Below are 24,415 nucleotides of genomic sequence, written 5' to 3' on the forward strand. Positions count from 1 at the left end.
TGTGGTTTCACAGCGAATAACGGACGGTACGTGCTGCTCATTGTATTCAACTAACAATTGATAGATTAATAAGACATGATGATAATTAATAATTTTTTTGTTTAACATGAACTTTCTAAAAAAAAAATTTCCAACATTTTTTTAATAACAAACTTTTTTCTTCATTTCATTTTTTTTGGGGGGGGGGTGGGTGGCCAGAAGTGGGGTTTCTCTTCTTTGGCGTGACTCACTACATAATTACATAATGTGGCCTATCATTATTCAATTTCTATTTTTTTTATTTCCTTTTTGGGTTTTTTTTTTTTTTAATTTGTTATTTTTTTCATTTTTAAAAAATTATTTTTGTGTACACAACGGGAAGGGTGGAGGGTGTAAAAGGTAAATTCGTTGATTGATGAAATTTTATTAAATTTTTTTTTATTAATTGTAATTTTGTGTGTGTTTTGTTTTGTTTTATTTACTTGTAATTTTATTTGTGTGTTACGTGTTTTTGTGATATCTAGATAAGGGTGTCCTCGTCGCGTTCGGTAATGTTGCGCATGAGAGAGCGGCCGGAGGGTAAAGTGGCCGGCAGTAAAAGGGCCGTCTCTTCCAGGACCAGAGATTCGATGGAAGTTCCGTCGTTGGCGTTGGAAACGCAGGGCATCATTCCGCTGCGGCTGTTGGTTTCCGCGTCGGAATCCTCGTCGCCATCCGGACCTTCGCTGCTGCTGGACATGGGGACAATGGGCGGGCGGTGGTGATAATGTCCCGCCGTGATTATCCGGGGTTTGTGCTGGACGAATCCGCCGGATGATGACGACGAAGAAGTCATGGTTGTTGTTTTGTTGTTGCTGGACTTTGTCGGGTTGTTGTTGTCGGTGGCCGAGTCGCCACTTTCTTCCATTAGGGGCGGCTCGCGATACGGTCCGCCTCGGTGGTGCATCGGCTTGTAAGAGGAGCTGGTACCACCACTTCCGGCTCCTCCGCTTCCGCTGCTGGACGGCTCGCCGTGACTTCCAGGATAGTTGACCGTCAATCGGATGTTTCTGGGCGGAATGGGAGGCGGTTGCGGTCGATTCAGTTGACTCCTCTGAGCCGCTGTGGCCGGCCTAGGAGCCGGAACGTAGGAGGCGGTCGACACCTGGACGGCCACACCCACAGACACCGTCCCGACCGAGGACTTGACCGTGGAAACGGACTCGAGTCCGTCGTACAGCAGGGCAGAGGCTTTCGTGTTGGCCGTCGCTGCTGAACGTGCGCCGGCTCCTTCCGACGGATTCGAATTGTGACCCCGTCGACTGTGAATGACTCCGCCCAGTCTCGATTGTCCGGTTGGGCCCATCGACGGCGTCGTGGTCGTGGTCGGTTGTCCGCAACTGGAACTCGGCACCAGGAGCAACTGGAACGTGTTTTGCTGATGGGCGTCGGCGGCGGATGAAGCCGTCGAAGCGGAAGACGACGAAATCACTTTGACGGATGGACTGATGGTCACCAATTCCTGTTCCACTTCAATGTGCGACACCTGCCAGAAAAATTGAATAAAGTTGAATCAGCAACACAATTTCCAAATGAAATGGATTAACAGAAAACGGACCTCAATGTTGGCGACGGCCTTGTTGTTTTTCATGGAACGGAAAGTCTTCCCTCGATTGGTTTTGCTCTGCAACTTTTGGCGGTGGAGACGTGGATGCATGGCGGCGGCGGCGGCGGCGGCGCTGGTCGGTTCCGTGGGCAGATCGACGGCCATTGATGGATTATCCATCGACGTCGAACCTCCCCCGACGTCTTTGTATAAAAAGGCAAAAAAAAACAAACACAGCCGGACAAGACAATGACACACCGCCGTGTTATGAATCATACGAGGTTGTTGTTGTGTGTCGAAAACAATAGAAGAAGAAGACGGAAGAGAAGGAAGAAGAAGAAGAAGAAGAAGAAGAAAACAATCAATCAAATATGGCCGTTTCTCCGATCGTGCAGAGGCGAATTTTCGGGGTTTGGGAGGAGGCGGGAAATATGAAAAAAACAACCAAAATAAAAGAAGCCGAGGCTGCAGTGCATACACGAATGTGGTCCCCATTTACCTGCTGCGGTTGGCTCCTCCAGGAGAGCGTCTTCCGTCTCGTCGAGTTCACAGAAATCCACTTCAGAAATGGACGAGGATCGTGAAACCAAACTGGTGGTGGAGACGGGATGGCCGGCGAGCAGCGATCGCCGGTTCAAACGCGTATCCGACGCTCCTTTAGCTCCTTTTTAAGGGATTTTTTGGTGTTGGTTTTTTGGCATAGGGAGCAGGAAGAAGAAGCCACACACGTAAAACAACATCCAGATGCGAAGGTTTTTTTTTATAATAGAAAAAGATATGCATATGGAAATGGAAAAAAAAAGAGAGAATAAGAAAAATATTTTTTTCTTTCTTTTCGTTTTTTTTGTGTGTGTGTTTTATATTTTTTTCGGTGGTGGTGGTGGCCAATAATCGATTCCAGCAGCCCCAGGACAAAAGCGTTGGCATCGCGACAAAAAGTCACGACAAGTTTCAAGGGGACATGCAATCGGGGGTCCGGTCGACCAAACACAACAGCCGGCAGCAGCGGACACAATCAATCGATCGACACGACGACGAACGACACACACAAATAGCCCAGAACACACACACACAAACACAAATAAAAGAAGATTGGAGCTGGGGGAACTCTTTTTATTTTTGCTTTGTTTTTTCCCCCCCCCCCCCATTTTTTCTTCTTTTAAAGTTTTTAACCAAATAATAATTTTTTAATATTTTGTTTGGTCGTGTATGACTCACCTGACGGCAAACATGAACGGCTGGATGCCTCGCCCGCGTAACTCGTCCGGCGCATGTTGATCTTATCCTCGATTTCGTAACCACCACGGCCACCGCCACCACCTAATATTGTTTTTTTGTTTTTTTTTCGTTTTTTAATGACGTCATTTCATGGTGGGTGGGTGGGGGAAAGTAATCAAAAAATGTTAGAGGTTAGATTGTTGCATGGTGTGTGTTGTTTTTGAGTAGAAGAAAGAAAGAGTCTTTTTCACCAGTGCTGCTGCTGGCCTGCAAACTGATTTGGCGCTGAGTCATTCCAACTCCGGGAATGATGGATCGGTTTTCACTGCGGACACTCCATTGGCGTCGTAAATTCTGGGCCATGCTCGAGCCGCCGGAATTCGAACTGGACATGTTTGGACCTCCTGTAAATCAAAATAAAAAAAGGGGAAAGGGTCAGCGCAGCAAATAAAAAAGTATTGGAGGGGGGGGGGGACAAAGGGCCGTCATCTCATCTGATTTGTTTTTTATTGAATGACACTGAAGGAAATGTTGTTACGGTCAGGAATATAAATTTCACAAATCCCAACAGCCTTGGGGAGTATTTATCGATTGAAAAGCTGCCCAATCGTCCCAAGAATTTGGATTTACCTCCTCCTGTAGGAGCTACAAGTAAGTTGACGTCCCTGGAGATGTAGGATCTTTCACGAGACATGTTGGAATCAATAGTCGGCCGGCGGGAATTGCCGCTGGCATTGGACATTTCACTCCGTCCGTCGGCCATGATACTCCGCCGGTTATCGTTCTCGGCTTCGTCTATTTATATCAATCGGTTATTTTTCAATCAACATTCAAATGTACGAGAGGATCGTCCCATTTGTACTCATCAAACCTTCTCGTTGATTGGTGACTTCATCATTGAGGATCATCAATTCGGCCAGGAAATGGTCCATCAGCTCGCCAGAAGGAAGTGGACTAATTTCGGACGATCCGTTCAACTTCTGACGCAGCAAATCCTGCAGGATCTGCTCCTCTTGACCGTCAACCGGCACCGCAATCTGCGACTCATCAATTACAGTTGGTTAGGCTAACGAGATTACACGAGACATCTCCCCCTCCTTCCCGCCATTAGCCCCTTCGAGGCTGTCGCTCTATTCTAATTAGGAAAAGAGGAGCTAGTGAATGGGGTGGTGTACCTTGTTCCACATGAGTGGAAGAATGAGCGGAAAGAGGGGCCCTCTCTGAGTGGCCACAAAGATCAAAAAGTTCCAAAACGCCGAATTTCTCTCGTCGCCCCGTCGCTCGCCAATGTCGCGGATGCAGCGGGCCACTCGTGGCCAATCCAGCGACAGTTGATGATTGAAGCAAGTCATCAGGACCTTCATGCCGAGGAAAGCCACTTGAAGCAAAGTCGTCCGGTTGTTGCTGCCCGAGCGCTGCTGCTGTTGCGGATGCGTTCCACCTCCGCTGTGGACGCTCAGCGATCCGCCCCTCGATCCATCGCCGCTGCCGCCAACTCCGCCAACGCCTCCTCCTCCGCCGAAGCCTCCACCGCTGGCGGCACCGCCAACGGGACCACCTCCCGTTCCAGCGCCGGATGAACTGATGTTTTTGGCGGCTACGACGCGCGTCTGTTGCTGGGCGGAAGGCGGACTCAGCGCGTGGAGGACGACGGTCAAAGCGAAACTGATGTCCGATTGACGGACCCGAGGTGCGTCTAAATTAGACAAAATATTTTTGCAAGAAATTAGCGGGTCGAAAAAATCCTGGAGGAAAATAGGTCAACCTTTCCGTCCCGATCCAACTCTGAGACACAAAGGAAGGAGCAAATTGAGCAGGATCGATTCGGTCCGCTCGGCTGTTGGGAAGACAAAGTTGCCACCGCAGGCCTGTTCCAGCGAGTAGGTTTCCTATAACCGTGGATTAATTGACCAATGAAACGGATTAACATGCGGTCAATTTAGAATTGAGAAAAATAATGGAGCCAGTGACATTTTTGGAAACATTCGGTGGGGGAAATCTGAGTGCGGATCTTGCAAAAATAAACAAAGGGTGATGACGACTGCAAGGTGTTTTTGGTGAGGTTGATTGGTTTAAGTTGGTAAATTGTTTTTTCTCTTCCATTACTGCCACAGGTGTGTAGGTGTGTGTGTGTGTGTCGCTAAAGGACAAAAGCCACGAATGAATGAAGGGGTGGTTGGTTGGATGGAATTTTTAATGTCACTGGCGGTCGGACGATGAAGACGAAGACGACGAAACGACGACCAACGGCGAATTACACTCACTAAAATATCAAAACTAAATTTTGATTGATTCTGTTTTAAATATAGGGGGGGCCTAAAAGGTAGCCCAGCAGGGGGGGGGGGGGCACATCCGCGGTTGGAGGGGGGGGGGGGAGCCAAAACAGCACAAAATGAATATCTACAGAAGTCTGAGGGTCATTTCACTAATCACGGGACTATTTTCTAATTCTTTTGATTGATCCATGGTCACATTAGCAGACACAGAGCACGGAACAGGGTGATAGATACAGCAGGCAATCACGGGTCTCGGAAGTGGTGATAACGAAAATCCAATCTCTTCTTTTCTTTTCTCTCTATCATTCAGACTGGCAGCTAAATGAGTCAAAAAAGATGATTTTTGAATTGTAAAAACAAACCAAACGTGAACAAACGACACAAACAAAACAGGGGGGGGGGGGCGGTGTGTGTGTGTGTTTCTCCTGGGGTTTTGGGTAGTTTTGTGGTTGGTGGTGAGAACATGTGCCATATCATCACCGGGAGGCGGATTTCACAGCCAAGTACAAAGGTGTAGTAATGATGGAGGTGAAATGGAGTGACGAGTTATTTAATAGATACTTAAATTCAAATTCGAGAATGTGTCTCACCAATGAAATGTGGCTGAACAGCTGGAGGTTTCGGAGGAGGAAACAGAGTGTACACATGATTATATATAAATTTTCATTGGTATCATCAGCGAACGAAATGGTCGGCGACAGACGGCGAACAAATTATCATCACTTTTCATCATTTTAAACCTGTTTTTTTTTTTTTTTTTTTTTTTCTCTTTTATAACTCTATCGAAATTGTTTTGCTTTTTTGGGTTTTTTTTTCTTTTTTAAAAAGAGACCAAAAGGGACGGGTTCAAAACTTACCCCGAGGGCCAGGATCTGCATGGCGACCAGTTGGACGACGATGGAAGAAAAGGCAGGTGGCGGAGCTAATGAGGAGCGCCGGGCGGTACCTGCTCCTCCTCCACGGGAATGAATTGGAGAGCCGCCGTCAACTGCTGACATGCTCGCCGAAAGATCACCCAAAATCAGCGACTGTATTTTAAAATGAAAATTTAGATTTTAGATTTTTTTGAGATTCTGGGTGTGGCTCCTGGAAGGAGACAGCTGCTGCTGTAATACCTGACAGGTGGTTATTAAGGAACGCAAAGGCGTGGCATGAACGATGAAGGGTGATTTGCGTAAAGTCAGGTACACGCCCTTGAGTAGACAGGCAGCTGCTTCCCAATCCAAATTTTTCTGTACAAATCAAAAAGTTTTAGAGTTTTTAAATTGGGCAGAAATTGAATCCAGTTTACAATACCCTCATGGACGGGATCTTGTAGATTTTGGAAAAGATTTTGTCCAGCTAAACAAAACGCAACGAATCAATTTTCCCCTTTTCGATTTAATTCAATTCAGACATGACGTTGATTATACCCGACGGAAAAGAGTGTTGAGCACTTGCTTCATGGGCTCCTGGGACCAATCGCCATTGGGCATCAGGATGGTCATGTACTGCTGGAGGCCTCGGCAGGCCATGGTCATGGCGTCGTAGGAAGACACTTTAAGCAGAGCGTGGGCGACATCAGCCAAACGCTTCATAAAGTCAATCACAAATTAATTAGTTTAGTAATGACGTAAGCGGCTGAATTAGTTACCGTGTTGCATTTGACATCGAGAGGCTCGTTGATCTTGTCCTGCCCTTGTTTCTTGTTCAATTCCGTCAGACGGGCGCTGCAAATGACGTAGTAATCAGAAACGAGAGACAAAAGAGTCGCCCGGGGCATCCGGAATGCTTGCCACTGGGTCTCGGAATCGTCCTTGTTCATATTGGACATCATCCCACGTTCCGGCACGGAAGAGCTACGGAAATGATCGCCCAAGAATCTCGAATGGGAATCCTCGTCGATCTCGATGGTTGTGGCCAATGTTGCCGGTCTGTTGGACGACGTTGGTTTCTGACTGGGTGATTTCTCAAACGTTCGTTGTGGTCCGGAATAATTCCTGGATGAAATTAACGTTGATTATTATTTTACCAACTAATCAAATTTGCCAATAAAAATCCAACTTTGTCAGTGCTTCGGCATTGGAAATTAGCGTCTTCATGGCCACTCCCAACTGATGGAGGATGTCCTTTTCCGTCCGCGGATCTTTGCGACCCGCACTGGTCTGCAGGTGTTTCAAATAAGCCGGTAAAATGGCTTCCAGGATCATCTGCGGGGTCAAGTCGTTGTTTATTACTTCACACTTCCCAACTGCATTATTTGTTTAGTCAAAAAATGATTAGATCACCAAAAGCTGGTGTCCTCTGTGAGTGTCGATGGCGTAAGATGCGCCCATGACGGCGATGGCGATCGAGTCGAGGATGTTGATCGTGTCCGACTCTCCGTGGTAGCAAAAGTCGAGAGCCTTCAAGGGCTTCTCGGCGGCGACCAAATCCAGCAAGTGAAGCGGATCAACTCCGACGCGCTCCAGCGAGAGCAAAAGGCGAAAGAGGCTCTGCACCCGAACTTTGCTGGCATCGCCGTAAACGGCGCTCGAGTCCGTGTCGAGCAGAGGCGCCACGCTGCCAAAGAGCTGCAACATGAACGGCTTCCTGTGCATGATGTAGAACTGCTGGATGGTGAACTCGATCGTCCGCGCTACCAGCGGATTGCTCTGGTAGTTGGAGTAGATGCGCAAGATGGTCGGTATAATCAGGGAATACCTAAAACATTTTTCGTGATAAGAAGAAGAAGAAACAGTTACATGTCATCGCTCTCTCTTCTTGGGAGTCGAAAGAAAGAAAAGAAACTCTTATAATTCCCCTTTTCGTGCGCGTACCCGTTCAAAGCGAACACGTTGCGGAACTGATGACCTGCATTGATGTAGGTGGCCATGCAGAAACGGAGCATTACGGCGTCTTCACAGTAGAGGACCAACGCTCCGTTGATCACGTTGATGAAGAGGTGGATGTCCCCCGAATAAGCAAAGTTGCCCACCATGGCTTCAAACATTTGTCGGATTAGTTTCACCCAGCTGAGCTTGTGCATGAAATCCAGAGCACTCAGTTCCTGTTTTTTCAAAAAGAGATTTTCCTTTTTTTCGTTAAAACACGCAACGCGTTCAAGTTTCTCGAGTGGAAATCTATTATCGACAATAGTCACCTTGCCCATGCAACCGTTGCTGTAGAGGCCCAGATCGGCCTCGAGGGCTTTCCTGGGGAAGGAGGGCAGTTTCATGAGCTCCTCGTGCAGAAATAGGACACGGGCAACAATCTGGTTGGAACTTTTCAGAACCGACGTGACAAACTGCACCTTGCCCAGCTCCACCATCTTCTCGGTGAAGGCTTGCTTCTGTAGGGCGTCGTGAGCCCTGACGGGGTCCATGTGCACCAGGTTCAGCTGCGGGTACTGCGATCGCTTGAAGAAGTAATAATCCCGAACGTACGCTGATGGATTGTGGATCTGGTTGGTTCGGTAGTCGACCAGGAAGTACTCGCGCTGTCTGTGCTCGTCGATCGAAAAGAAATCGAGCGATTCTTGCAATATCTGCGAAAATTGCGTGTCCTCCTGGATGGGGAACTGGGACGGAATGGCGCCGGAATCGGATTCGTTGGGCCCGTGAACCACAATCTTCTTGGCAGATGGAACGTTGGCCGTGATCAGGATCGAAGCATCGCATTGCTCCTTGCGTAAAATCTGCTTGAGATCCTTAAACAACAAACCCTGGACACTTGGCGCCACCTATGAAACAAATTTCAAATTCAATTTCTCCATTTCTACAACAATCGAGTCGTTTTATACGAATCTCACCATGGATAACAAGGATAAGGCATTTCCGACTAGATCCTGACTGCCCTCCATCGGAGTCCGGACGTAGAACATGATGTAGCCGATGAGATAATTGTGTAGAGTGAAGGCCGTCTGTTGCGGCAGGTAGGCAACAAAGCGCAAAAGGCGGCGCAAAATAGCGAACATCTCGTCCTGTTTTTCACGAGTCAATCGTTCCAGGATGTGGCGCAGGAAAAGGGCAGTATCTTCCACCAAACACGAATGCAGTACCTTATTTTTTTTTCAACAGAAAATTATTATTTTTATTTTCAAAATGATTTTTAAAACTGGCGGGCAATACCTGATTAGCCAAATCGCAGACGGCCACGCCATCTGGCGTTAGAACGGAATCGTCCAGAAGGTCGACGATGGGGACGATAGCCGAGCACAAACACGACGGGAAAAGAAACTGAGCCGATTGTAAAGGCTGGCCAGAAGTCCGGCTTTGCTGTTGGGTTTCATCATCTGCTAAAATTTGTTTGGAAAACATTTTTAAAATTTTTCAAATGTTATTTTTTTTTTAAACGTGTTCAACTTTTTACTACCATCGTCATGATCATCTGCTCCGACGTGATGAAGCGCCGGTTCGTAAGACGCTTGGATCGTGACGGGAACGGCGCTAATGCGGAAATTTTCCCGCTCGCTGCATTTGCGATCCTCTTCGGCTTTGAGAGCCGATTCGACCAGTTCAGTTTGTTGTTTCTTCCGCGTTTTGGTGGCCGTCACCAGCGAGCGGTGCGTGTCTTGGTTGAGCGTGACTTCCTGGACTCTGGTGCGGACGTGTGGCATCCAGGGAGGATCGACCACCGGCAGAGATTCCACACCGATCCTGGGCGATGGCAAGGTGAACTCGATGGCGTGTGGTGGCACTTTGAATGAGTGAGCAGCGCCTTCTTCCATCCGCGGCCAGACTTGATACCTCGACCGCCATAAAACTTGAAATCTGATCATCAGGATAGAAAATTAAACGACTGTTACTAAACTTTCCTGATTTCACCCTAATAAATTGACGTTACTTGAGAAGTGCTTTGAATCGTTCAATTGGATCTGGATGTCTCAAACTTCCGTTGAGTAGGAGGGTTATGGGTTCCGGACAGCGGACGGCCGACAGGATAAACATGGCGGCAGCCGCGGCCACCGTTTCCTTTTGGACGTCCAGGAGCAGTTCCCAGGCGATCGGGATAATGTCGAGAAATGCCTCGTCGTTCATGATGGTGGCACTTTTGATGAGAACCAATAGCGGAGCTTGGAAAAGATCCATCACCTGAGAAAAATCCAAAGAGAATTCATTCATAATTCATCTGGAATTCGCCGAAATTTTTCCAGTTGATTTTATACCTGGAATTTGATGTATTTCACCATGGGGTGATCCTCTTTTTTCTTGGATTTATTCTCGTCGCCATCGCTTTCGTTTGGAAAGTGTTTACTCTGGAGTCCCATGACTTTGTTGCGGTCCCATTGGTCGTGTTCGATTTGGTCACGTGACAAGGCGGCCGATGAACTGTGGCAAGAACTCGCCTTTGACAGCAAATCGTTGGTGGATCTGTCATAAACGATCCCGTCAACATTTTTCCGCGCGAATAAAAAATTGTTGTGTGACAATCCCTCACCTTTCCTTCTTGTTGGCGACACTTTCTCTTCGCCTCAGAGGAGATCCTGGTCTGCTCTGGGCTCCTTTTGAGGCTTTTTCTTTTTTGTCGTGGTCCTTGTGATGGCGAGACTTTTTACTGAAACTCAGAAATTCCACGACTTCCTGGTGTTGCGGCTCGTCGCCGTAAATCTTCCGGACGCTACTCAGCATCCGGCTGCAGGCCCGGCTCTGTCTGCGGAAGCACCGGGGGTGGCACACGTGTTGATGTTGGCATTGGTAGTTGAACGAATTGGACAGCAACAAAACCGACTGGATGGAAAAGAAAGTTTTTAAAACTCACGGAACAAGTTCACATTAAACTGATGGAAATCCATTTTACTCGGAGCCAAGGCATTCCACGAGTTGAGATTCCTTCCTCGATGTCGGCTGCACCGTCGCTGGGACTTTCGTGTTGGCCGTCGTCGCTGAGGATTCCGGGACTCTCTTCCCCCGAGATGTCGTGATCCATCGGCACGTCCGAGATGTCACTACGATCCGATATCGACGAGACTTTTCGCTTCGAGCGGATCGAATCCGATCGCTTGATGGATTCGGCGTCGGATTGGTCGCCACCGCGGCGGGACTCGCGATGACTCCGTCTCAGTTTCAAACTCCTTCGCTTGAAAGATCCCGTGTTGCTCATGGTGCTCCGTCGGAGTAGATACGGCCGCCCTTGAGCCAGCCGTCGGTTGCGTTTCTCTTCCATCGCATCATCCCCCTGGAAATTGGTCGAGGTTTTACAAAACTGCTGTAAAAAATTCAGGAAATGAAAATTTACAAACCTGAAACGTGAGGGTCGTGTTGCTGCTGTCCAGCGATTCATCGTCTGGTTCGTGAAGGACGAAACTGATTTTGCGTTCCCCTGGAACTCCGCCAATTGAATGCCCGTCTCCGGTGATGGATTGGAGACTCTGAGCGGAATTCTGAGACTGGCCCATGGAAGACAGGGCCATACTCCAACGTCGTCCACCTGCTGGATTGCTGGCCGGCGTCGCGATGGAAGTGGTGGCCAAGGCTAACGATCCCGATCCCCCTGTTCCACCGGTGGAATGGTGAGTGAAAGATTCGCCACTGGAAATGACAACGGCACCGGAAGGAGCTCCGCCACTAGCCGGATTGCCGCCGCGTGTTTGCTCATTAAATGAAGAGCCGGAAGCGACAATGAGGCTACCGCCCGTGTTGTTTCCGCCGCCCGTTTTACTGGTGGCGTCGTTGCTCCGCAGGGAAACGCGCGTGGAGCGGGGAAGGCGACGGTAGGAATCCCGCAGGAAAGCCGTGATTTCATAGAGGAGCATACAGGCAGCCAAACGTAATGGCCAGGGGAAGTCTCGCCCGGAAGGGTTAACACTCGCTACAATTTGAAAATGATAAAAAAACAATCAATTATGAATGACGAATAATTTATTCAACGACAAAAAACCCAATTACCTTCAACTAGAAAGTCTTCATTCTCGTCGTCCTCGATGAGAATTCGTTGACGTTGTTCATCCATGGCATGGGCGTCGTAGTCTTCGCAACAAAGCGCATCATCAATCAGAATTTCTTCCAACCGGACTCCGATTGCCTGTAAAACAATTTTGGGTGGGGGGATTACAAATTGATTCGGGAGAAAAAATCCGAGTGGGCGGAATTGAAGGGAAAAACGAACCTCGGCCCAGGAGAAAAACATTCGACCACCCAATCGTTGGAGAATGTGCGTTCGCCTCTGTCCTGATGGAGTTCCACGGTTAGATAAAGGCCCCGACGGTCGATAGAACGGCAAATTCAACTTCATCCAAGACGGCCACTGTCCGCGGTTGCAGCGGTTTACAAAATGGGCGCACTCGAACAGAAAAGCGGCTCGAGCGATCACCGGTGATTGTGGCTGCGTGCACAGAGAGGGAAAGAGAAAAACACACACAAAAATCAATAAATGCAAATCAAAATCCTTTGCGTGGGAATTTTGTTTTTCCTACCAAATCGAGAACGGCAGCGATGAGGTTGGCATCGGGTATGGTCCCTGGTTGACAAGCTTCCAAAAGGAAACTCAATCGAAGCATTCCGTCGTAAATGGCCGGCCCTGAAACCATTTTCCTTTCCCTGGGAATGACCACAAACATTTCTCTTCCATTTCCATCCATCTCGGGGGAATTCCGCCGACTCGGATCTTTTGAAAAGAAATCAAAAACAGTCGTAAAAAAAGAAATGAAAAGGTATCGATTTCATTTTTTTTTTTCTTCTATTCAAACTCACCTGGCGTCGCTTCACGGCTGATGATTTGCCGTCGGCTCTTGCCAAAACCGATCCGCGTTAAATGATGTTCCACTCGCCGGCGGGCCTTTTGTAAGGTGACGCCCACATTACTACAAAACGAATAATAACGTCATTAAAATGGCGACGGAGATGAAACGAAAAATAGAAACGCGGACGAGAGACTCACTTGCTGCCCGTTCCTCTCTGCTGCAATTTCAACAAAGAAGGAGCTACGGCTTGGGCGACATCCAGCGGCTCTTCACCAGCCCCTTGGCTGTTGGGCCCTTGACACCGACGATCCTTGCGCATCCACCCAACTTTTCAAAATAAAAGAGAATAAATAACGCCAGTCACATAACAACTCGATTATGATCTCTCTCTCTCTCACTCACCTATTCCGAGTTTTTGGGAACTCTTCCGGCTGCTACGGTTGCTGATGACAGGGAAGCGCTGCTTCACTTTGGGTTCCTTCTCCCTGAACCTCTGGGCAGAGAGGGCGAGTGCGTGAACCACCGATCCTTTGCGTATCAAATTCCCTTCGTCACTCCAGCCATCCATTTCACTGTGTTAACCACCACCCATCAAAGACGAGCGTTAGAGTAAGTACTCGATCCACAATATCGCGTTACGGCACCACGGCCGCCGGGAAAATCAATAGGCTTTCAAGGAAAGAGAGAAGAAATACCCTCGAGTCAAGTACTTACCTCGCATTCTTTTTGCCCTTCCGGTTCTTTTCCGAAGTCGTTTCGTCCACGACGAAGAAAGTGGCAGGAGGCACCCCTCCGCAATCGTCTCCTGTCGATTGCAAACAATCCCTGGGGGGGAAAAACAATTGAATTTTGGAATAAATTTGAATGAATTTCTCGGTTTCTTATACTTGAAATAGCCACTGTTTTCGGGCGGAGTATCTTGCGGTTGTTGCGGACGTGCGGCTGAATCCAACAGTCCACTGAGCAACACCCGCCGGAAGATTCCGCCGTGAACGTCTTTGATGTAGGCCAGCAATTGGCGAACATCGCAGTACAGCGCCTTAAACCCAATCAATTATTATGAAGCCAAACCATTTCGATGAAATGTATCAGGATCAAAAACACTTACGACATTCTCGGATGACTTGAGGAATTTCAACGAGGCCGTGAGTCGGGTGACGAACGGTTTGAAGATGCAATTGATGACGTGTCCTTCGATGGTCCGAGGGGAACTGAAATTGGGCACGTAACTCGTTCCAGTTTGTTCGACTCCCAGACGGGAATTTCTCTTCTGGCCTACGGTCACGCGATGGATGGTGATTAAAAGGATCAAACGACAATGGTAATTGTATATAATGAAATGTTTTTTACTGATTGGCGAGAGGACGAATCCCGGATCGACGCAGAATCCCACGAGGGCGTGTAGAAAGTCGATGACTTCGACCAGAGTGTAGCGGCAGATGAGCGTTTGGCGTAAGAAGGATCGGAAGTATTTGCCGGATATGCGGTGAAGTTGAGCCATCAAGAGGAGGCCCTGAGAGCGGATGAAATCGGAAGACGGATCGCGCCGGGAGTCACCGCAGCCGTGCGGGCAGCCAACGTGCTGGAACACTCTGGCGACAATATCAACACAAACACCGTGCGAGTGACGTGAAAGTTCTTCTTGGTTGACACCCAACAATCCATTTCCGGCTGGCTGCTGCTGCGGTTGCTGCGGCTGCTGGCGGCGGTGGTGGTGGTCGTCTTTATTGCCGCCGGAATTGTTGGGCGACGTGACGGGCGTCGTGACCACGCCCAGATCCAGCAAAAGTTCCAGGACGCTGAGGGACGTCTCGCAAACGCGGACCGAGCAGACGTCAGGCCGTGACGTCACCGCGTGAATGGCTTCCAAGATGACGTGCAAATCGAATCCGCCATCTTTGTTGACAAAGTGGGAAGCGCCAGAGGCTTCCGGAAGATCTTCAAAGGGATAGACGATATTGGAATCGGTGCTCGAACGATTCAACGGACTCGTCGGAGCCGACGCTCTCCCTCCCTCTCCGTCCGCTCCATAATGATGGACCTACAAATAAATCAAACCCATCGTCAAAGATTTATGCGCCATTAGAATTTCTCCCCCCTCCCCCATTTTGATTTAATTTTTCTCATCGGGTTGATTCGATTTGTACTTTGACGCCGGTGGGAGTTGATGGATTGGCCTCCGTGACGGTGATAACTGGATGCGACGTCGGCAGCGGTGGATTTGTCTTAGTGACGGGCGGCGATATTTTGGCGTGGTCCTTCTTCTTGAACATGGGGGTCGTGTGGTCACTGGTTGAGCATCCCAAGTATCTGTTTCGAGTCACACACACACAACAACAACAAAAAGAAGAAGATTCCATTTGAGCTGATGTGGAACGTGTCCAGGGTACCAAGACGGACACACAGGCCGGCCGAGTAATACGGAAGGGGGAAAGTCAAATAAATGTGTTGGCGTGCCGGGCAGAGAGTAGTAGTAGTAGTAGAGGAAGAGAGTTGGTGGTGTGTGGTTGGCTTACCCAGAAGCCGCAAGTTCATCAATAAGACAACTGGCCGCCATCATCATCATAGATAAGAGACACAGCGCGCGCCACGACATGGATCGGCGGAGGAGGACGGAAGGGAAAGGAAGAAAAAGTGACGACACAAAAAAAAAGTGGAAGGATACGGAGCACGGAGGGGATGTGGGACGATGTGAAAAGAAGTCGATAGAAACGCAAAAGAGACGAAAAGAAGTCGAGAGAGAAAGATGTACAAGTCAGATCAAAGCGGACACACACACACAGAGTCCTAGATAGAAGAGGAGACTAGGTGAATACTATCCATGCCGGATCAGAAATCGATACTCTATTCATGAAATGAAAAGTCTGACTAATAGATACTATTTTGCATGGCTCTGCTAAAAAGTAATAAATAAGGTGGTATCTAGTCTGAGACTTAATGAACTCGTAACTATACAAGATAAGACGTGTGTTTTTCTTTTCTTACCTGAGGCTGGGCATGCTCTTGCCTTTGACCAGCGGTGTGGGCTCCTGCATCAAGTAGGAGCGCCTGGCGTAATCATTGTCGTCCCTCAAGTTGGCCAAAGCCGACAACGGTCGCGGCGGTATGGCGTGCTGCTCCTTGTCGAGGAGGATCCTCTTGTCGTTGGGTGGATACTTTTCCTCCTCGCGCTGATCGAACAAGCGCAAGAAGAAGAAAAAAGAAAGATGAAAACTTGTTCTCCTTCTTCTTTTTTTTCGGATGGTTTCGTGACGAGACAAAAGGATCAAGAGGCAAACGGAAAAAAAGAGAGAAGGAGGGATATCTTACGGTCTCCGGAGCGGATAGAAGCTGCTGCGTCCTATTATGATGAGCGGCGGCAGCGGCGGTGGTGGTGGTGGTGGTGGAAGAGTTCTTGAAATCGATTTTCTCCAGCATCTTGTCGTGAGAACGTGAGAGAAGCCGCGTCTCGACAAACGCTTTCAAATCCGCCATTTTGCGTCGTTTCGTCCCCCCGCCCGTCGTCGCACTGGCACTCGAACTGTTGTTGTTCATCCCGTGGCTGCTGCTGTGGTTGCTCTGCAACCCGCCGAGGCTGCAGCTGCTGTTGTTGATTTCCGGTTCCTTGCGCTCCGTCGGCTCCGTCGGACTCGAGCCTGTCGGATGACATGTCAACACCCCGCCGTCGATTACGTTAGACGCGTTGTTATAGAGACGTGCCAAACTCTTTTTTCTTCTCTTCCGGCTGGAAGGCAATCATACAAAAAAGGGTCTATTTCTATGATAATGTACCTGCTGAATAATGTCGGCTTTGATCGAAATAGTCGCCGGATTTGCCACAGTGCGGAGCCTCTTTTGTTTTCGTCTCGTAACTGGAAGAGCAGAGGGAGACCTCTATTTTGGGGACGGGAAGGGAACTGCTCCGCTTGCGCTGCGGGCACCTGGAACGCATTTCTTCGCTGATTTCCTGCAACCTGCCGCCGGCGGAGGATTTAAAATCGAATTTCCAAAAAAAAACCTTTTAGAATTGTTATTTTAGTTTTGCGATGGAAATGGTTGGGTACCGGTAAAAGAGAAACTGGAGGGCCCAGTGGACACCTTCCTCGCACCAGCGCGGAATGAAAAGGCAACGGACGACGGCCACGTCTAGAAAAGTAGCGGCCGTTATATCGTCCAAGACGGAAGACCTCCTGTGAGGATATTGAGGATCGATCGTGTCATTCTGGAACCACGACTCTTGCGCCACGTTCAGCAATCTGGCCGGTGTGAGAGAAAGAAAGAAAAGAGACAAATAATAAAAAGAAGGGATAGATATATAGATTTGTTATCGCCATCATGTGCGCAAATACAAATTCCCCCGTCGTAAATCTCAGGGACAATAGGAAACAAAAAAATCCCGAGAAGAATAAAAGAATGAAAGAACTAGAAGAAGTAGAAGAAGATACGAAAAAAAAAACCTTTTGCTGGAAGGAGCATCGGGAGTGGTAGCCATGCGGGAACCATTGTCGCCATTGTAATCAGCTGTGAGGTAGCTCCTGGGGTGAATGATGCTCGATTCTGCCTGTAATGTAATAATGAAAGTCGCCAGCCGACCGACATAGACGACGATCGATCAATAAATCAAGAAGAGAAAATTGCGCCTTCAAGATTTTAAATACTCCCCCGCGCAAAAGGGGGGACGACACACACACACACACACACAGTCAGGATTTCTCATCGGATCAAAAAAGGAGAAAGAAAAGAAAAAAAAAAAATGTCGAAAAAATTGGAATAAAAAAAAATCCCACAGAAGAGCGCTGCTGCTCATCATCATCATCATCGATCGATCAATAGCGGATGCCGTTCAAAAAAGACACGCGCAGATGAGAGTATTGCATGCCGTATGTGAGTTGCCGATCAACTAGCCCCCCCATGTATACATTCTGCTCCATTTCCTTTTGGATCGATGAATTTAATGCGACAAATCGATTCCCATTTTCCAACTTCCCATCCCGCCCACCTCATCCTCCTCCCCCTCCCCCTCCTCTGCTTGCTCCTCTCTCCCCCCACTGTGTGTTGACTCCGTGTAAATACACCGGCGCACACACACACACACATACCTGATAAATGGAAGAGTCTCGAATGCCGTCTGAATCCGGAGCTGAAGGCAACCGAAAAATAACCTGGACGCCAAAGAAAAGAAAAAAAGGAAAAAAACAAATTTCAAATTTCCATCCACCAATTTCATTAACGGAAATCGACAAACAAATTTTTCGAACCGAAGCAAAAGTATAAAATGTCTGGGAAGATTTGTGCAACATACCACGTGCTCCTCTTCGGTGCTCGACGTCTCTTCCGGAATAGTTTCCGGGAACTCGTTATCTTTCGGCAGTCTCCCAATCTATAAATGGGAGAGAGAGTCAGAGAGAGACAATATCCTTTAGTCGTGAAAAATAGCGGAGAACGACGCCCGGCCAAGATGAAACATGGGCCGGGGAGACAACAAAAATGCACGTCTCAAAAAGAAGAATCGAATTTTTGTTTCTTTTTTTCTTTTTTTTTTTTTGGCGTTGGCTCATATAATTACATCGAGATCCAGAAGAGAACGGGCATCTCCAATGCTGTCGCTGTCACGATCGATCGATCCTGTTGATGATATAAATAAATCATGGCAAGTTGGATGAGCTTTGCGGGGGGATTAGAAAAGCATCACACACATACAAGAGCATGGAGCAGAGGCAAAAGACAAGAATAAGAGAGATAAGTCGATGATGGGAATAGAACCGAGAGATGACCTTACCGATGAACACGTCACTGAACGTCACCGTTTCTCTGGGCGTGAGCGGCGGAGCGGCAGAAACGGTTGGTAATGCTCCTCCCGATACCGAGGCGGCGGCGACGGATGCGGATGTTGTTGCGGTTGGTATCGGGGCCAGAGGATTAGAGGAGGCCGACGACGCCACAACCGCCGCCGCCGCCGCTGCCGCCGCATTGTTGTTGGTTTTCTTGCGAATGGTGCTGCTCTTTTTGGGTCGGACGGGCGCCGTAAAGCACTGGGCGTTGGGATGACGGTAATCCCACAGGGCCGGCCAGATCTTGAGTCCGTTCTCCAGCCGGAAGTTTTGCAAATCGGCTTCTTTCAACAGGTGACGTAGCGGAGCGAAAAGGTAAACGAATTCCTTTTTTGGTTCCCCCCCCATTCCGTCCGGATAGAAAAAGCAAAAAAAAGGCGGAGCGAAAGAGATAAAAGAGATGAGCCCCCGATAACAAATTGAAGGACCCAAAAGGGGAAATGAAAAAGTTGGTTGCCATTTGGCTGCCATTAAAAATGTAAAACAAACAGACGGAGGAGGAAAGAAAATCAAAAAATAAAGAAAGAAAAAAGAAGAACCTGGATGCACGTAAGTGGGAAGATGTAGGGAAATGGCTCCCGCGACGCAATGCCGGCTTCGCGATCCGCATCGGCGCACTCTTCCGCCGCATCCAATAGAGTCCAATGTAGCGTGTAGAGGAGCTTGCTGGCGGCCGTTCCCACATTCTGCAGATTATTAGTGTCTTTCCTGTTTCATCCGCACGAAAAAAAAAACGAAATGAATCCATCGACGATTTTGAAAAATAAAAAAAACAAGTGCCGGCCGGAGTCGTTACCGTTCAATCAGCTGGGCGGTGCAGAGCATAACGTGAGGCAGGGAAGACTGGACAAATTTCCATCTGGAAATGGATCGAATGGCTTCCGTGAAATTAGGAGACAGACCCACTCGGATGTTTTGGACGAGAATCTTCTCCAGAGACTGGCGTGACGGAAGGAGCCGGCCCAACATAATCAAAGGGAAATCAAAAGGGTGGAAAAAGAGGAGTCAATTAACAGCCGCATTTAACGCAGAGTGGGATCGACGACGACGGAGAGAGAGAGGGAAGAAAATGGAGACGCCAGGCAGGAGTAGAAAGTGTGTGGGTTGGCACAGCACGGCACAGAGGATAGGGCGGGGGGGGGGGGGGATAGGATGGGGGTGAGTACAAATGATTGGGAGTGCTCGACTCGACTTGTCACGAACCTTGCACGCCTCTTTCATCTCCTGGAATCCCGGTCGATATAATCCAGACACCAGCAGCAGCAGCAGCAGCAGGCCGCCACACACACACACGGTCAATCCCGGAAGACCATCAAAAAGGAGGAAGAAGAAGAAGAGAAGGCAATCCAGGGCGATTAGGTGGATATAACCATACATATATGGCGAGACGAGATGAGAGAGAAAGTGACGGGGGGAAGGCGTGTCTCAATAGACAACATTATACACAAGACCAACATCCAAGCTGGGCAACGAAATAACCGTCCAAACATTCATACAAATCACAAATAAAAAGGACCAGACGAAAGAGAAAGAAAGAAATAAGGACAAAATAATAAAAAATGGATCATACGAGGAAATTCTTCCGGTGCTGTGAAAAAATTCTCCTTTTTTTGTGTGTCGTCTGTTGCCGATATGAAAAAGACCATTTTAACCGTGTGTCCCACAACAATATGTCGACTATAAACAAGTCGACACAGCGTGTGTATGTGTGTCAAACGACGATTCAAAATAAAAAAAACTCAACAAAACAAAAAAGACTTGACGTGCTGCTGTTGATGCACACGCAAACGCGGATGTTATACGAGCACAGGACTGTGTGTGGGGGGTGGTGACGTCTACAAGCGGGGTTGGCGGTGGTGGGTTAGAGGGTTTTCTGTTGGTGGTGGTAAGGAGTCCTCATAAACGAGCAGCACACGGTATTTACGGGGCAATATATCTAGTGTGTAGTAGCGGCAGCTATGGTACTACTACCCAATCACGGCGGGTGTTGGGGGATGTGTAGAAACAACGGGGACAATCAGTGACATGCACTGCTCGCTACTTGATTCTTTTCTCACGGACGGGGAGGGTATTACAGTCAGCAGCTGATGAAATTGTGATTTTTGTTGTGTTTTATGTACAGCAGCAGCAGTCGCAATATAGATCTAGATTTACACGCTATACTACTATATACAACTAGCCGTTTGTTGGTGGCTATTTCTCATGACTTACATGATGGCCTGGCGCCTGTTGGCAGAACTGTGTGGCACCATGGATAACCAGGTACAAAAGGATAAGGACACATTCACGTACGGAAAACGAGAAGAGAAATAGAAAAAATGAACAAATAAAATGTCGAGAGAAAATAGTAATCAATAACCGAGCGAGTAGAGAGAATTGTAGAAAAAGAATGGAGTCGATTAAAATTTATGGATTTAGAAAAAACAAAACAAATTATGATTAAGTTTGATAGAATTGAAACTGGTGACGTCACGCGGAGCGATTGGAGCGTGAATGGTTTTTTGCTGTGGGTATATGGCAGTAGAGAGAGAGGCACACACACACACACCCATTTGAAACGTCATTGGCTATAGATAAAAAAGAGTAAAAGAGACTTGGCATCGCTCTTAGCTCCTTGTATATTGTGTAAAGGCTGTAGGGCCTCGACATGGCCCCTTCCTACCCGGCCAGGAGTGAGTAGTACGAGCACTGGTTGTAGTCCTAGTAGTAGTACTAGTCTAGAGTTGAGCGAGAGATGAACGGCAAACATTTCTTTTGGCTCCCGAGATGGGAATAGAGGAGATGGGTGGGTGGTGGTGCTGGGGGTGGGTGGGTAACCCGCCTCCCAGTCGTCGTCGACGACGACCTCTTCTTCCTTGCTCCTAGCTTCTCTTTTCTCCCGCGGACGGAAAATCAATAGCCTCTCCTTCCTGTCCTTTCCTCTCTCTCTCCCTACCCACCTCTTTTCGCCAAGGAGGAGCGGCTCCTACACACAATGCCCTCCAGATAGACACACACACAGAGGAGAGAGAGAGTAGGAGGGAAGGAAGGAAGAAAAAAAGGGAGGAGAGCTCCTTGAAGAAGTCGCCTCAGCTTCTCCGATGGGATGGAAAAGAGGCGGCATTGAATGAGGAAAGGAGACGGGAGGGAAACGCACAATCAATTGCTGCCGTCGTCATCGCTTTCGATCGACTGGCCGTTAACGAACCTGGCGACCGCGCCAGCCCGGCAAAGAGAGAGAGAGACTAGAGAGAGGGGGCCAGCCCAGTCAGCCAGCCAGCGGCTGATTGACTGCCAAGTGACACCGTTTTGCCATTACACTCTGGAAAAACTTTCCAATTCAATTGGGTCGTTTGACTCCTCATAAAACACCGCTCCGTAGATAGACTAGTATAGACCCTATATGCCCGTTTAGACTCTCCTGGCTCCTGTTTTCTTTCTTTTTTTTTTTAGTTTTTGGCTCGGGTGTAGATGAACTATAAGTACCGGGTTCATTGTGTCATTATTCAAAAAAGGTTGTTGAAACAATATTACTCACAATGCAGCTGGCTTCGTGCATTTTGCCGATTTTCGGGCGAAGAAAGGAACTGTAAAACAGACATAGAAAAAGAGAAAATTCGGTTTTAGAAAAGAAATGATGAAGAATAGTCGGCGGCTCCTATATCTAACTTCTTTTTTTGCCTCTAAAAGGATTTTCAAATAGATAAGAGAAAGAGAGAGAGAGTACTCGTAGTATATAGTGGATGTACACAGTGCTTGTGTACGTACGTACCTCGTCTGCCTCCAGAGAAAGGTCTGGATGTGTAGAGGGACGATATCCTCGGAGACCGGCTGATCAGCTCCATTCTTCTTCTTCTGTTTGGTGCCGGAATCCATGGCCTAGTTCGTCGTCGGGAAGCCAGACGAATGTCGTCGAAACTATCGGAGCCCCAGAAAATTTCACCGCCACACACACACACACACACAAAGAAAAAAGAAAGAAAAATAAAATGAAACGCCCCCAAAAAACTTGGTATAAATATCATCAAATTGTACAAGCTCGTTGACGTGACTAGATTGCACTGATAACAAATTTATCGATCGACCGTAGCTCTCTCTCTCTCACTAGGAGTGAAATTGGATTGGTACTAGGGTACCCCTGGGTGTATCCAATATAAATCGCCAGAAGAGAGTCGTCGTCGTCGTTCGTCCTACTACTTCTACTACCATATAGAGGCGATCAATGTAACACACTCGAAAAGCAAACAAGACGATGATGCAGATGCCCCCCCCAGCCCAGCACCACCCCCACGTTTGAAGGAAATCAACAACACACACACACACACATAGACGTCGTCGTCGTCGGCATATAACAATAAACAAACAAAACATTTCGCTTTGCTTGCCAGTTGTGTGAAGAGCCGACGAGAGAAACCCCTCGACACGAGAAAAAGTAAGTCAGTTCACAGACACGACACACAGAGAGAGATGGAAGGGTTGACTGGGATCGTGACTGCTAATCTGCGTGAATGCAACAAATCACATGTTCGTGCTGTTGTTGATTTGTCACCCTCCCCCCTCCTACGTTTCTTTATTCTTTTGAAAGTGAACTGCTCACCTGAGTTAATCCATGAGAGAGGAATGGTGTGGGGAGTGTGTGACAGAGAGAGAAAGGGAAAGAGAGAGAAGGTGTTTGATGCGACTTGGATGAAGCAGGATCCCTTTACGTCTCCCGAACCACAACACGGCTCGTGGAGGAGAAGGAGGAGGACTTACAGCATCACGTCCTTGCAATCTTCCGCTCATGCGCCTCTATTGCTGCCGTTCGACAGCGGATTCAAAAGGAAGCTACAGCCAAAAGCTCGGCAGTTCTTCTCTATCTCTTTCTCTCTCGCTCTCTTTTTCCTAGGCTGGGCCCTGCTGCTGGTTGGCTGCCTGGGCACACCGTCCTACACACAACATCTCTCTCTCTCTCCAGCCAAGGGTTTCCCGATCAATTCGAGATGGGTGAAACTCGATCCCGCCAGCCAGCACGGGTCAGCAGTTGTCCCGGAATTCGAAACAATCGAATATAGGCCGACTCTGCTGATCAAATTATTGGCTTACAGAATGCATCCAGACAATGCACACTACATCAGTTGCAATTTATGTTGACGAAATGGGCACTGCCACCGGCATGTGTCCCCCTACCCTGCAACAACAAATGAAAGTAAAGCATATGGCATGTTCTGCAATCTCTCATTAATGTTTAATCAGTACCTAATTGATCCTTATTGTGCAATCCTTCATTATTCTGCTTCCACAAACAAGATTCATCGTGGGGCTAATTCACTTTGTACCAAAGTCCTCAGGAAAAGGAATTTCCTGGCCAAAAATCAATAGATTTCAACTAAAGTTGATCATAAAAGAAAATAACCATTACCTGCCCGACCAGAGATGAAAACTTCACGTCGAGAAACGAGCATATTTCACGTTTTGGTGGAGAGGTCTGAAAGGAGCTCAAAGATGGCTCTGAACTTTCGATGATCGTTTGTTCAGAAAAGAATAGTATAAAAGAAAAGGTATCAGGAAGTGAGTAAATAAACTTTTCAATGTGTCATTCGACCATAAATCAGGAACACGAGCACAGGAAATACTTCGCCAATGTTTGACGGGTCGAGTTCTTGGCGCTCAGTCCAAGTTTAAGACTGAATTGCTGGCCCCCTATCGGCCGACACGCGCACCAACTCCAATCTCACGACAAAATCGGAGCAGCTCGGCCACCGCTGAGATTTGAAAACAAAAGAAAAGAAATCAATAATCCGCTCCGACGTTATTTATTCCTTTTGACAATAATGCGATAAAATCATGCGAAGACGTCTCAAAAGGAATTATTTTAATTAGACTAAGCTTCATTATGTAACTAATCGATGAATGATGGAAATTCGCCGATGCCAACGTGGGAAATGCA

The 24,415-nt window shown here is 47.9% G+C and overlaps 1 protein-coding gene across 7 annotated transcripts; it reads right to left on the bottom strand.

Annotated features, from left to right (window-relative positions):
- LOC124340767 (protein unc-80 homolog) lies at positions 1-24,139 on the bottom strand. 7 transcript variants are annotated; one of them, XM_046793386.1, is made up of 57 exons: positions 23,888-24,139; positions 23,725-23,829; positions 23,242-23,651; positions 22,259-22,404; positions 22,025-22,073; positions 20,719-20,745; positions 19,711-19,731; positions 19,304-19,446; positions 19,047-19,215; positions 18,456-18,834; positions 18,243-18,301; positions 17,979-18,056; positions 17,776-17,838; positions 17,134-17,237; positions 16,741-16,932; positions 16,469-16,650; positions 16,007-16,332; positions 15,683-15,867; positions 15,214-15,243; positions 14,845-15,007; positions 14,048-14,738; positions 13,806-13,972; positions 13,585-13,736; positions 13,412-13,522; positions 13,100-13,269; positions 12,895-13,024; positions 12,708-12,817; positions 12,431-12,621; positions 12,124-12,339; positions 11,904-12,039; positions 11,258-11,826; positions 10,816-11,193; positions 10,456-10,745; positions 10,184-10,388; positions 9,862-10,109; positions 9,391-9,788; positions 9,147-9,310; positions 8,828-9,076; positions 8,180-8,758; positions 7,857-8,086; positions 7,326-7,740; positions 7,102-7,247; positions 6,692-7,037; positions 6,471-6,629; positions 6,355-6,399; positions 6,174-6,290; positions 5,916-6,086; positions 5,649-5,669; positions 4,548-4,671; positions 3,958-4,478; positions 3,654-3,819; positions 3,413-3,577; positions 3,034-3,186; positions 2,783-2,884; positions 2,064-2,228; positions 1,577-1,767; positions 1-1,504 (listed from the first exon to the last, which is right to left on the bottom strand). In XM_046793386.1, the coding sequence occupies exons 4-57, from the start codon at positions 22,360-22,362 to the stop codon at positions 500-502; spliced, it is 11,670 nt and encodes a 3,889-aa protein (XP_046649342.1). In that variant the 5' UTR covers positions 22,363-22,404; positions 23,242-23,651; positions 23,725-23,829; positions 23,888-24,139; the 3' UTR covers positions 1-499. The 7 variants fall into 7 exon arrangements, with proteins under 7 accessions (XP_046649342.1, XP_046649339.1, XP_046649344.1 ...); XM_046793383.1 differs by having other exon boundaries at positions 9,147-9,313; XM_046793388.1 differs by lacking the exon at positions 20,719-20,745 and having other exon boundaries at positions 9,147-9,313.
- Between the last annotated feature and the right edge of the window lie 276 nt (positions 24,140-24,415).

This window comes from Daphnia pulicaria, chromosome 5 (assembly GCF_021234035.1).
Source record: "Daphnia pulicaria isolate SC F1-1A chromosome 5, SC_F0-13Bv2, whole genome shotgun sequence".
NCBI lineage: Eukaryota > Metazoa > Arthropoda > Branchiopoda > Diplostraca > Daphniidae > Daphnia > Daphnia pulicaria.

Coding starts and splice junctions, on each gene's coding strand:
- LOC124340767 (XM_046793383.1), bottom strand. CDS start 22,362: ATGGATTCCGGCACCAAACAGAAGAAGAAGAATGGAGCTGATCAGCCG. Junction 19,447..19,710: donor AGATGAAAGAGGCGTGCAAG/GTTCGTGACAAG, acceptor CCGTCACGCCAG/TCTCTGGAGAAGATTCTCGT. Junction 17,238..17,775: donor GAGACTCTTCCATTTATCAG/GTATGTGTGTGT, acceptor ATTACATTACAG/GCAGAATCGAGCATCATTCA.